This window comes from Kogia breviceps, chromosome 15 (genome assembly GCF_026419965.1).
Source record: "Kogia breviceps isolate mKogBre1 chromosome 15, mKogBre1 haplotype 1, whole genome shotgun sequence".
Taxonomy (NCBI): domain Eukaryota; kingdom Metazoa; phylum Chordata; class Mammalia; order Artiodactyla; family Physeteridae; genus Kogia; species Kogia breviceps.
This window is the reverse complement of record NC_081324.1, coordinates 12,961,056-12,975,064: the sequence shown is the minus strand read 5'-3', so window position 1 is coordinate 12,975,064 and position 14,009 is coordinate 12,961,056. Positions and strand designations below refer to the sequence as shown.

General features: G+C 37.6%; 1 protein-coding gene across 8 annotated transcripts in view; it reads left to right on the top strand.

Annotated features, from left to right (window-relative positions):
- Nucleotides 1–14,009, top strand: part of RELCH (RAB11 binding and LisH domain, coiled-coil and HEAT repeat containing) — a 118,327-nt gene that overhangs the window by 27,078 nt on the left and 77,240 nt on the right. For all 8 annotated transcript variants that reach the window (XR_010836777.1, XR_010836776.1, XM_059039365.2 and 5 more), the window contains 3 exons: nt 11,045–11,248; nt 11,354–11,445; nt 12,050–12,343. Coding sequence is in view for 6 of the 8 variants with exons in the window: in XM_059039365.2 (XP_058895348.1) it covers nt 11,045–11,248; nt 11,354–11,445; nt 12,050–12,343 (590 nt within the window). In the remaining 2 variants the exon portion in view is untranslated. The remainder of the gene's footprint in view (nt 1–11,044; nt 11,249–11,353; nt 11,446–12,049; nt 12,344–14,009) is intronic.

Here is a 14,009-nt window from a genome sequence, read left to right as displayed (position 1 = left end):
AAATCTCCCAGACATTTAAGGAAGAAGTAATACCACTTCTCCACAAACTCTTCTAGAAACTAAAGAGAAGGGAATACTTCCAAACTCATTCTATGAGACCGGAATAATTCTGATATCAAAGTCAGATAAAAAACATTGCAAGCAAAGAAAATACAGGGTCATTTTCCTTGTGAGTTGGATGCAGAAATTCTGTATAATTCTATATTTTACTATACCAAATCCAACAATATGTAAAAATGCTAACACATCATGACCAAATGGTTTATCCAAGGAATGCAAGGTTGATTTAATCCAAAAATCAGTCATTGTAATTCACCATTTTAAGAAACTTTTTAAAAGAGAAGAAAAATCATATCTCAGAAGAAAGCATTTGACATACATGCATTTCCCATAAAAACTTTAAAGAAATTTGGAATTATGAGGAATTTCTTCACTCATAAAAGATATTTACTGAAAAACTATCACTAACATCATGCTTAATGATAAAAGATAAGGAATAAAACAAGGACATCTGTTCTCACTACTTCTACTGAACATCATACTGAAGATTCTAGCCAACACAAGACAAGAAAAAGAAATAAAAGGCACACATTTTGTAAAAGAAGAAATAAAACTCTAAATTCACTGGTAACATGATTGTATATGTAGAAAATCCTTTGGACTACATAAAAAAAAATACTATAGGGACTTCCTGGCGGTCCAGTGGTTAAGACTCCACGCTTTCACTGCAGTGGGTGTGGGTTTGATCCCTGCTTGGGGAACTAAGATGCTGCATGCTGCATGGCATGGCCAAAAAAAAAAAAGATACTATAACTAATACGTGGTGTTAGCAAAGTTGTAAGATACAAGATCAGTAAACAAAAGTGAATCATATTTCTGTATGCTAGCAACAAATAAACATTGAACTTTTAAAGATACCATTTACAAAATTATCAAAAAATAGGAAATACTTAGAGATAAATCTGATAAAGGATTACACACTGAAAACTATTATACATGCTGAGAGAAAGTAAAGAAGACATAAATGAAGAGATATATTGTGCTCATAAGTCAGAAGATTCAATATTGTCAAAGTGTCAGTTTCAGCAAATTGATTTGTATTTTCAGTGCAATCCCAATCAAAATCTCACCAGCGTTTTTTGTAGAGATTAATTAGTTTAATCTAAAATTCATATGGAAATAACATAGTATAGCCAAAACAACTTTAATAAAGAAGAACAAAATTGGGGGACTTCAGCTACCTGACTTCAAGATATTGTAGTTTAGACAGTATCTTATTGGCATAAATGTAGACAAATAGATCAATACAACATAATAGAGAATCAAGAGATTAATTTATGCATAGATGATCTTTTAATGTCTGACAGAATGCAAAGTAAATTTCATTCAGAAAGGACAGTCTTTTTTATAATTGGTACTGGAACATTTTGATATCTATAGACCTCCAAAAATGAATTTCAAAACATACCTCACACCATCTACAAAAATTAATTCAACTGGATCATAGCTTTAACTTCTAAAACCATAAGGCTCCTAGAAGAAAACATGGAAAAAGTTCATTGCAACCTTGGAAGGTGGGCCAAGATTTCTTATATATGACACCAAAAGTATGGTGTTCTTCAGCAAAATTGTTCTCATCAAAATCAATAACTTCTGTTCTTTGAGAACCACTCTAAGCAAATGAAAAGGTAAGCCATAGATTGGGTGAAATATTTGCAAGTAACATATATGATAAAGGACTTTATCCAGAATATTTAAAGAACTCTCTAAACTGAATAAGAAAACAGCCCGATTTTTAAAAGCATGGACAAAAAAATTTAAACAGATACTTCAACAGAGAACATATATGGATAGCAAATAAGCACATGAAAAAGATGCTCAGCAACTTTAGTCATTAGGGAAATACAAATTAAGTCACAATGAGAATACCATAACACTTAATAGAATGTCTGAGACTGTACCAAGTCTTGGCAAAGATGTGGAGTAACTAGAAATCTCATCTTTGCTAGTGAGAATGCAAAATGGTACAGTCACTTTGGAACACTTTTTGGCAGTTTCTTTAAAAAGTTAAAATCTTCACCATGTATGACCCGGTCATTTCATTCACGGATATTACAATCCAAGAGAAATGAAAGCATATGTTCATACAAAGACTCCTACACAATGTTCACAGCAGCTTTATTTATGGTAGCTAAAATCAGGGAAACACCCCAAATATACAAGAGCAGGTGGTTGAATAAGAAATTTTAATATATCCTTATAGTAGAATACTACACAGCAACAAAAAGGAATGAACTGCTGACAGATACAACAACACAGATCAGTCTGAAAATCCTTAATCTGGGTGAAAAAAAACCAGACAAATATAGTACTTGCTGTATGAATTTATAAAAAATTCTAAGAAATGTAAACTATTATACAGTGACAGAAAACAGACCAGTATTTGCCAAGGGACAGGGTGCATGTGAGGAATAAGAGGGATGGATTACAAAGGGGCCAAGAAAACTTTTGGGAGTGAACAAGTTCATCTTGTTGATTGTGGTAATCTATTCAGGGGTACACACAGATGTCAAAACTTATCAAATTGTATATTTTAAATTAGCTCATGGATTTAAATCATGCAGTTTATTGTATATTAATTATATACCTCAGTAAAGCTCTTTTTTTATGAAAGGCAGTGGAAGTGCTCATCAATAACCTGTTCTTTAACCATTAAACAACATTTAGTGCTAATTTCAACTGACCTAAAAGCAGAGCTATATAGAGCCCTCACTCCCCTCATGTTCAGTCCCTAGAAAAAATGTAAGACTTTTTGCCCTGTTTCATTTTTGATCATACACCCCAATTTTACCCTCTTAGTGGCCCTTATCATCACCTGCAATTATCTCTTGTCTCCCTGACTAGACTATAAGTTTCTTGAGGTTAAAAGAATCTCTTGTTCATCTCTGTATCTGCATGTATGGTAAAACTCTGTAAATTTTATTGATAGTTTTCTCATACTTTTATCTGCATGCAATCATTGTCTTACTGTTCTTTGCTTCCCTCCTACCAGTTCTTTCTTTCATGATTTTTTACTTTCTATCCTTTCTATTGTGCTATGTGAAATTTTATTTTATTGTAAATAAGCATTCTGTGTATTTTCAACTTCTCTCAGAATATCCTTTTTGCTTTAGATAAAACTTGTCTCTTCACTGAGGACCCTGTTTCCCCTGTTTTCCAAGTATGAGATGGTGGTGCCTCTCACACTTTAGAACCAGGATGTTTTCTCCCAGGATGTTTTCTCAATTGGAACATACACTTTGCCATTACAACAAAATTATGATTATGTTGAATTTTCAAAATATTAGCAATAAGGGGACTTCCCTGGTGGTCCAGGGATAACGAATACTTCTTCCAATGCAGGGGACGTGGGTTTGATCCCTGGTCAGGGAACTAAGATCCCACATGCCGCAGGGCAACTAAGCCCATGCGCCACAGCTACTGAGCCCCCATGCCAGAAACTGCAGAGCCCACACACTCTGGAGCCCACACGCCACAACTAGAGAGAAGCCCAAGCACCAAAAGGAAGAGCCCGCGTGCCACAATGGAAGATCCCACGCACCACAATGGAAGATCCCGCATGCCGCATTAAGACCTGATACAGCCAAAAAAAAAAAGATATTAGCAATAAGGAAAAGATAAATTTCAGGGGAGGAGCTTCAAGATGGCAGAAGAGTAAGACACAGAGACAAGCTTCCTCCCCACAAATACATCAGAAATACATCTACATGTGGAACAACCGCTACAGAACACCTACTGAATGCTGGGGGAAGACCTCAGACCTCCCGAAAGGCAAGAAACTCCCCACATACCAGGGTAGGGCAAAAGAAAAAACAGAAACAAAAAAATAGGGAAGGGACCTGCACCAGTGGGAGGGAGCTGTGATGGAGGAAAGGTTTTCACACACTAGGAAGGCCCTTCACGGGCGGAGACTGTGGGTGGTGGAGGGGGGAAGCTTCAAGAGCCACGGAGGAGAGCGCAGCAACGGGGGTGCGGAGGGCAAAGCAGAGAGATTCCCACACAGAGTATCAGTGCCAACCAGCACTCACCAGCCCAAGAGGCTTATCTGCTCACCCGCTGGGGTGGGCAGGGTTGGGAGCTGAGGCTCGGGCTTCAGTCGGATCCCAGGGAGAGGACTGGGATTGGCTGCGTGAACACAGCCTGAGGGGGATAGTGCTCCACAGCTAGCTGGGAGGGAGTCCGGGAAAAAGTCTGCAGCTGCCAAAGAGGCAAGAGACTTTTTCTTGCCTCTTGTTTCCTGGTGCACGAGGAGAGGGGATTAAGAGCGCCGCTTAAAGGAGCTCCAGAGACAGGCGCGAGCCACGGCTATCAGCACGGACCTCAGAGACAGGCATGGAACACTAAGGCTGCTGCTGCCGCCACAAAGAAGCCTGTGTAGAGCACAGGTCACTATCCACACCTCCCCTCCCGGGAGCCTCTGAAGCCCGCCACTGCCAGGGTCCTGTGATCCAGGCACAACTTCCCCAGGAGTATGCACGGCATGCCTCAGGCTGCTGCAACGTCACACCGTTCTCTGCTGCTGCAGGCTCGCCCTGCATCCGTACCCATCCCTCCCCCCCGGCCTGAGTGAGCCAGAGCCCCCGAATCAGCTGCTCCTTTAACCCCGTTGTGTCTGAGAAAAGAACAGACACCCTCAGGCAACCGACACGCAGAGGCGGGTCCAAATCCAAATCTGAACCTCGGGATATGTGCGAACAAAGAAGAGAAAGGGAAATTTCTCCCAGCAGCCTAAGGAGCAGCAGATTAAATCTCCACAATCAACTTGACATACCCTGCATCTGTGGAATGCCTGAATAGACAAAGAATCATCCCAAATTAAGGAGATGGACTTTGGGAGCAACGATATATTTTTTTCCCCCTTTTTCTCGTTTTGTGAGTGTGTATGTGGATGCTTTTGTGTTATTTTGTCTGTATAGCTTTGCTTTTACCATTTGTCCTATGGTTCTGTCTATCTGTTTCTTTGTTTTTTTTATTAGTTTTCAAAAAATTTTCCTTAATAATTATTTTTTATTTTAATAACTTTATTTTATTTTACTTTACTTTATTTTATTTTATCTTCTTTCTTTCTTTTTGTTTCTCCCGTTTATTCTGAGCCATGTGGATGACAGGCTGTTGGTGCTCCAGCCAGGCGTCAGAACTGTGCCTCTGATGTGGGAGAGCCAAAGTCAGGACACTGGTCTACAAGAGACCTCCACAGCTCCACGTAATATCAAACGGCGAAAATCTCCCAGAGATCTACATCTCAACGCCAAGACCCAGCTTCATTGAACGACCCACAAGCTACAGTGCTGGACACCCTATGTGAAACAACTACCAACACAGGAACACAACCCCATCCATTAGCAGAGAGGCTACCTAAAATTATAATAAGGCCACAGACACCCCAAAACACACCAGCAGACCTGGACCTGCCAACCAGAAAGAAGAGCTCCAGCCTCATACACCAGAACACAAGCACTAGTCCCCTCCACCAGGAAGCCTACACAACCCACTGAACAAAATTAGCCACTGGGGACAGACACCAAAAACAATGGGAACTATGAACCTGCAGCCTGCGAAAAGGAGACCCAAACACAGTAAGTGATGCAAAATGAGAAGACAGAAAAACAAACAGCAGATGAAGGAGCAAGGCAAAACCCACCAGACCAAACAAATGAAGAGGAGATAGGCAGTCTACCTGAGAGAGAATTCAGAATAATGATACTAAAGATGATCCAAAGTCTTGGAAATAGAATGGAGAGAATACAAGAAACACCTAACAAGGACCTAGAAGAACTAAACAGCAAACAAACAGTGATGAACAACACAATAAACAAAATTAAAAATTCTCTAGAAGGGATCAATAGCAAAATAAGTGAAGCAGAAGAATCGATAAGTGACCTGGAAGATAAAAGAGTAGAAATAAGTACTGCAGAGAAGAATAAAGAAAAAAGAATGAAAAGAATTGAGGACAGTGTCAGAGACCTCTGGGACAACATTAAACACACCAACATTCAAATTATAGGGGTCCCAGAAGAAGAAGAGAGGAAGAAAGGGACTGAGAAAATATTTGAAGAGATTATAGTTGAAAACTTCCCTAACATGGGAAAGGAAATAGTCAATCAAGTCCAGGAAGCACAGAGAGTCCCATACAGGATAAATCCAAGGAGAAACACACCAAGACACACATTAATCAAACTATCAAAAATTAAATACAAAGAAAAAATATTAAAAGCAGCAAGGGAAAAACAAATAACACACAAGGGAATCCCCATAAGGTTAACTGCTGATCATTCAGCAGAAACTCTGCAAGCCAGAAGGGAGTAGCAGGACATATTTAAAGTGATGAAAGGGAAGAACCTACAACAAAGATTACTCTACCCGGCAAGGACCTCATTCAGATTTGATGGAGAAATTAATACCTTTACAGACAAGCAAAAACTAAGAGAATTCAGCACCACAAAACCAGCTTTACAACAAATGCTAAAGGAACTTCTCTAGGCAGAAAACACAAGAGAAGGTAAAGACCTACAAGAACAAACCCAAAACAATTAAGAAAATGGTAATAGGAACATACATAACAATAATTACGTTAAATGTGAATGGATTAAATGCTCCAACCAAAAGACATGGACTGGCTGAATGCATACAAAAACAAGTCCCATATATATGCTGTCTGCAAGAGACCCACTTCAGACCTAGTGACACATACAGACTGAAAGTGAGGGGATGGAAAAAGATATTCCATGCAAATGGAAATCAAAAGAAAGCTGGAGGAGCAGTTCTTATATCAGACAAAATAGACTTTAAAACAAAGACTATTACAAGAGACAAAGAGGGGCACTACATAATGATCGAGGTATCAATCCAAGAAGATTTAACATATGTAAATATTTATGCACCCAACACAGGAGTACCTCAATACATAAGGCAAATACTAACAGCCATAAAAGGGGAAATCGACAGTAACACAATCATAGTAGGGGACTTTAACACCCCACTTTCACCAATGGACAGATCATGCAAAATGAAAATAAATAAGGAAACACAAGCTTTAAATGTTACATTAAACAAGATGGACTTAATTGATATTTTTAGGACATTCCATCCAAAAGCAACAGAATACGCATTCTTTTCAAGTGCTCGTGGAACATTCTCCAGGATAGATCATATCTTGGGTCACATATCAAGCCTTGGTAAATTTAAGAATATTGAAATCGTATCAAGTATCTTTTCCGACCACAACGCTGTGAGACTAGATATCAATTACAAGAAAAAATCTGTAAAAAATACAAACACATGGAGGCTAAACAATACACTACTTAATAACCAAGAGGTCACTGAAGAAATTAAAGAGGAAGTAAAAAAAAACCTACAAACAAATGACAATGAAGACATGATCCAAAACCTATGGGATGCAGCAAAAGCAGTTTTAAGAGGGAAGTTTATAGCAATACAATCGTAACTCAAGGGACAGAAAACATCTCAAGTAAACAACCTAACCTTACACCTAAAGCAATTACAGCAAGAACAAAAAAACCCCAAAGTTAGCAGAAGGAAAGAAATCATAAAGATCAGTTGAGAAATAAATGAAAAAGAAATGAAGGAAATCATAGCAAAGATCAATAAAACTAAAAGCTGGTTCTTTGAGAAGATAAACAAAATTCATAAACCATTAGCCAGGTTCATCAAGAAAAAAAGGGAGAAGACTCAAATGAATAGAATTAGAAATGAAAAAGGAGAAGGAACAACTGACACTGCAGAAATACAAAGGATCATGAGAGATTACTACAAGCAACTATCTGCCAATAAAATGGATAACCTGGAAGAAATGGACAAATTCTTAGAAATGCACAACCAGCTGAGACTGAACCAGGAAGAAAAAGAAAATATGAACAGACCAATCAGAAGCACTGAAATTGAAACTGTGATTAAAAATCTTCCAACAAACAAAAGCCCAGGACCAGATGGCTTCACAGGAGAATTGTATCAAACATTTAGAAAAGAGCTAACACCTATCCTTCTCAGACTCTTCCAAAATGTAGCAGATGGAGGTACACTCCCAAACTCATTCTACGAGGCCACCATCACCCTGATACCAAAACCAGACAAAGATGTCTCAAAGAACGAAAACTACAGAGCAATATCACTGATGAACATAGATGCAAAACTCCTCAACAAGATACTAGCAAACAGAAACCAGCAGCACGTTAAAAGGATCATACACCATGGATACACCATGATCAAGCGGGGTGTATCCCAGGAATGCAAGGATTCTTCAGTATATACAAATCAATCAGTGTGATACACCTTATTAACAAATTGAAGGAGAAAAACTATATGATCATATCAATAGATGCAGTGAAAGCTTTCAACAAAATTCAACACCCAGGGCTTCCCTGGTGCCGCAGTGGTTGAGAGTCTGCCTGCTGATGCAGGGGACACGGGTTCGTGCCCCGGTCCAGGAAGATCCCACATGTCGCGGAGCCACTGGGCCCGTGAGCCACGGCCGATGAGCCTGCACGTCCAGAGTCTGTGCTCCACAACGGGAGAGGCCACAGCAGTGAGATGCTCGTGTACCGTAAAAAAAAAAAAAATTAATAAAAAAAATTCAACACCCATTTATGATAAAAACCCTCCAGAAAGTAGGCATAGAGAGAACTTATCTCAACATAATAAAGGCCATATATGACAAACCCACAGCCAACATCGTCCTCAATGGTGAAAAACTGAAACCCTTTCCACTAAGATCAGGAAGAAGATAAGGTTGCCCACTCTCACCACTGTTATTCAACAGAGTTTTGGAAGTTTTAGCCACAGCAATCAGAGAAGAAAAAGACATAAAAGGAATCCTAATTGGAAAAGAAGAAATAAAGCTGTCACTGCAGATGACCTGATACTATACATAGAGAATCCTAATCATGCTACCAGAAAACTACTAGAGCTAATCAATGAATTTGGTAAAGTAGCAGGATACAAAATTAATCACAGAAATCTCTAGCATTCCTATACACTAATGATGAAAAATCTGAAAGTGAAATTAAGAAAACACTCTCATTTTACCATTGTAACAAAAGGAATAAAATATCTAGGAATAAACCTACCCAAGGAGACAGAAGACCTGTATGCAGAAAATCTTCTTTGATTGGAAGAATCAATATTGTGAAAATGACTATACTACCCAAAGCAATCTACAGATTCAATGCAATCCCTATCAAACCTACCACTGGCATTTTTCACAGAACTAGAACAAACATTCTTAAAATTTGTATGGAGACACAAAAGACCCCAAATAGCCAAAGCAGTCTTGAGTGAAGAATACGGAGCTGGAGGAATCAGGCTCCCGGACAACAGACTATACTACAAAGCTACAGTAATCAAGACAATATGGTACAAGAACAGACTAGAACAGATGGTACAAGGACAGACTATGCCACAAAAACAGACTGGATCAATGGAACAGGATAGAAAGCCCAGAGATAAACCCACACATCTATGGTCAACTAATCTATGACAAAGGAGGCAAGGGTATACAATGGAGAAAAGATAGTCTCTTCAATAAGTGGTGCTGGGAAACCTGGACAACTACATGTAAAAGACTGAAATTAGAACACTCCCTAACACCATACACAAAAATAAACTCAAAATGGATTAGAGACCTAAATGTAAGACTGGGCACTATAAAACTCTTAGAGGAAAACATAGGAAGAACACTCTTTGACATAAATCACAGCAAGATCTTTTTTGATCCATCTCCTAGAGTAATGGAAATAAAAACAAATAAACAAATGGGACCTAATGAAACTTAAAAGCTTTTGCACAGCAAAGGAAACTACAAACAAGACGAAAAGACAACTCAGAATGGGAGAAAATATTTGCAAACAAATCAATGGACAAAGGATTAATATCCAAATTGTATAAACAGCTCATGGAGCTCAATATTAAAAAACAACCCAATCCAAAAATGGGCAGAAGACCCAAATAGACATTTCTCCAAAGAAGATATACAGATTGCCAACAAACACATGAAAGAATGCTCAACATCATTAATCATTAGAGAAATGCAAATCAAAACTACAATGAGATATCATCTCACACCAGTCAGAATGGCCATCATCAAAAAATCTACAAACAATAAATGTTGGAGAGGGTGTGGAGAAAAGGGAACCCTCTTGCACTGTTGGTGGGAATGTAAATTGATATAGCCACTATGGAGAACAGTATGGAGGTTCCTTAAGAAACTAAAATTAGAACTACCATAAGACCCAGCAATCCCACTACTGGGCATATACCCTGAGAAAACCATAATTCAAAAAGAGTCATGTACCACAGTGTTTGTTGCAGCTCCATTTACAATAGCCAGGACATGGAAGCAACTTAAGTGTCCATCAACAGATGAATGGATAAAGAAGATGTGGCACATATATACAGTGGAATATTACTCAGCCATAACAAGAAACGAAATTGTGTTATTTGTAGTGAGGCGGATGGACCTAGAGTCTGTCATACAGAGTGAAGTAAGTCAGAAAGAGAAAAACAAATACCATATGCTAACACATATTTATGGAATCTAAAAAAATAGTAATGGTCATGAAGAACCTAGGGTCAAGGCAGGAATAAAGACACAGACCTACTAGAGAATGGACTTGAGGATTCAGGAGGGGGTAGGGTAAGCTGAGACAAAGTGAGAGAGTGACATGGACATATATACACTACCAAATGTAAAATAGATTGCTAGTGTGAAGCAGCTGCATAGCACAGGGAGATCCACTCAGTGCTTTGTGACCACTTAGAGGGGTGGGATAGAGAGGGTGGGAGGGAGGGAGACAGAAGAGGGAAGAGATATGGGGACATATATATAGGTATAATTGATTCACTTTGTTATAAAGCAGAAGTAAAGCAATTATACTCCAATAAAGATGTTTTAAAAAAAGATAAATTTCAAAAATGCAAGATAAAACTGCCACATAGATTTTTAAAATATTATTATTTTTTTATATTTTAGGATTTTGAACTATGGGATGATGTAGGATTAAACATTCCCAAACCTCCAGACTTATTGCAACTCTACCGAGATTTTGGAAATCATCAAGTGACTGGGAAAGACCTTGTGGATGTGGCCAGTGGTGTAGAAGAAGATGAATTAGAGGCTCTGACACCAATTTTAGGCAACCTTCCTCCAACCCTTGAAACTCCTCCTACTGTAGAGGTGAGAGGTATTAACTAAGTAATCCAGTCCACAAAAAGTATTTAAACCGTATAAAAGCATACTATGAGATCTTGAGTTTCTGTTTTTCTCCCATTTTCATTTTAGAGCTCCTTGCTAGTAAAGAAATTAGAAGATAAAGTTAGTTTATTAAATAGTGAGAAATGGTCTTTGATGGAACAAATCAGAAGACTTGAAAGGTTAGTACTTAATCATTATTTCTAAAAAAACCTCTTAAAGTTTTTAATGAAATTGACAGATTATATAAATATATTAACATTTCAGTTGTAAGATATAATTTTTCATATCCTAATACTTTGGAAAAAAGTCTTATAGTTGCTTATATACTTAAAAGTGTCCTTTTTCCCCAAAAAAATTTGTCCCCATAATAATCATGTAATTGCCTACATCTTGGAACCAAGAAATAAGATATTTTTTATTTTCTCCAAGTTTATCAGTAGTAATAAAGTAGCTTTTCACATTAGTGTTATACATATTTCCCATTCATTATTTCATTTATTTCTTAATTCTGTAGAATTTTCCCCATTTTGCAAATGAAGAAAGTTAAGTGCTAATCCAAAGCATAGTTTATAAAACCATTTTTATGCTTTGTAAGAGTTTGTAGCTGCACTTCTAGGTATATGAAGCATCAGTGTATATGGTGCAGAAAAGATTAATCAGTTGCCAAAGCACTTTCTATTAATATGTTATACTTTTAAACCATTAAACCCATTATCAGGTTTATGCTATTGCCAGTTTTAAAAAATACAGTTATTCTCTGATAATTTCTCTTTCTTTCTACAGTGAAATGGACTTCCTCAAAAATGAACACTTTGCCAGCCCTGTAGTTTGTGACTCTGTTCAGCCTTCTCTGGATCAGTCTCCCCACAAAGACTCTGAAGACAGTGGACAGAATTCAGTTATAAATCGTTCAGACAAGGGAGAAAACAAGGATATCCATCTTTCAAAATCAGATGAAATTGATTCCACTATTCCTAAAGAGAATTTCCCAAATTCTTTCCCCAGAAGAGAAAGAGAAGGAATGCCATCTTCTTCTCCATCAAATAAAAACACAGTCCATTTTGATAAACCCAATAGGTTAGTATGCATCCTGTGTTTTGAAATGCATCTTTCAACTATTTAGAACATTGTCAGAAGAGTTTCAGTTCTTACTTTGCAGATCAGATGTATGAATTTTTATGTTTGGCATGAACTTAACACATAGCAAAGTCCATGTCACCAAAAAAAAAAAAAAAAAAGAATCACAAATAATTACTAAGTTAAATTGTATTAACAAGGAATAGACCATAAATGAGATAGGTCCTATGTTAGCCAACTACTTAAACCCATAAGTAATATGTGTGTTTTATGTGCTGTGTTTTACCCAGTGCTTTTTACCTTTTCTGTATTCTACAGTCATTTTCAGACTCAGTAGAAGGTTTTGGTACTGAATAGTTGCCTGTACTAAAGAGGGGATTTGCTATTAATCTTAGGCCTTTTTTCTGTGTTTGCTTCCATTACTAATATTGTATCATTAATATTCTCTTAATTCATTTAGTTTTTATTGGCTCGCAGTGATTGAACTCAGATGACAAAAGCACGGTCCCGTGCCCATCATGATTATGTTTTCCAGTAGAGGAGACAAAATGTGTTTACAATTATTTTACATTTTAATGTGAAAAATGTTAAGAAAGGAACATTTACTGAGTTCTTTTTTATATGTCAGAGACAGTTCTACACGCTTTACATATACTAACTTAGTTAATCCTCACAAATTACCCTATGGTGCATTCTGAGCCACAAAGCCATGCTTCCTCCTCCTTCTATTAAATGGAGGAATATTATACCAAGTGTTGGGATGTAATAGGAAAGCATGACTAATTTGTTTTAGACTTAAAGGAACTCATTATTAGTGAGAAGTATTTGATTTTTTTTTTCCCAAGCAAATGTTTCCACTCATGTGCCACAACTTTCTGTGTACCTGCTTGTGTGTGTGTGTGTGTGTGTGTGTGTGTGTGTGTGTGTGTGTGTGTGTGTGTACTTTTAGGTATTATGGGGGGCTGAAATAGACAGCCCAATCCTCAAAGTGCATTTAATCTAATATGGTTAAGATACAGTCATAAAAATGATACTCAATAACAGTGGCATTCATAATAGTTCTTAGTGTTTAGGAGTACTTCCACATATCTCCTTTGATACACCAAAGTCACTCTCTGGAGGAAGATGACTGTTAAATTTCTTCAATTAATTTTTTTAGCTCTTAACTATATGTCAGGCAATCTTAGCAAGGAGTATAATGGTAACCAAACATATGGTCATCCCTTCGGTTACAAACCTTACAGTATGAGAGAGGCCGACAGACAATTATTAGAAGTATGAAGAGTAGTAATATAAGTATTCACCTTGCTTTGGGAACACACAATCAGGGCACCTAACCTAGTCATCAGAGCAGGAAAGATTTCAGGGAAGAAGTGTTATCTAACTTTAGACCTGATGACTAAGTAGCAGTTAACCAGACAAAGAAATAAAATGAAGTCTTCCCACCAAGAGAGAACAGCATGTGCAGGGAGAGCACTGTGCATTTTGGGAGCTAAGAAGAATTTATTAAGGTTGAAGCAAAGAATGCAAGTGAGAAGAATGACAGGAGATGAAGTTGGAGAATTAAGCAAAGACTAAGTCATATAAGCGGTGTTAACTCATTTTAGAAAGTTGGGACATGATGGCATCTAAGTTTTAGAAACAGTCCTCTAGGGTAGAGGTAATT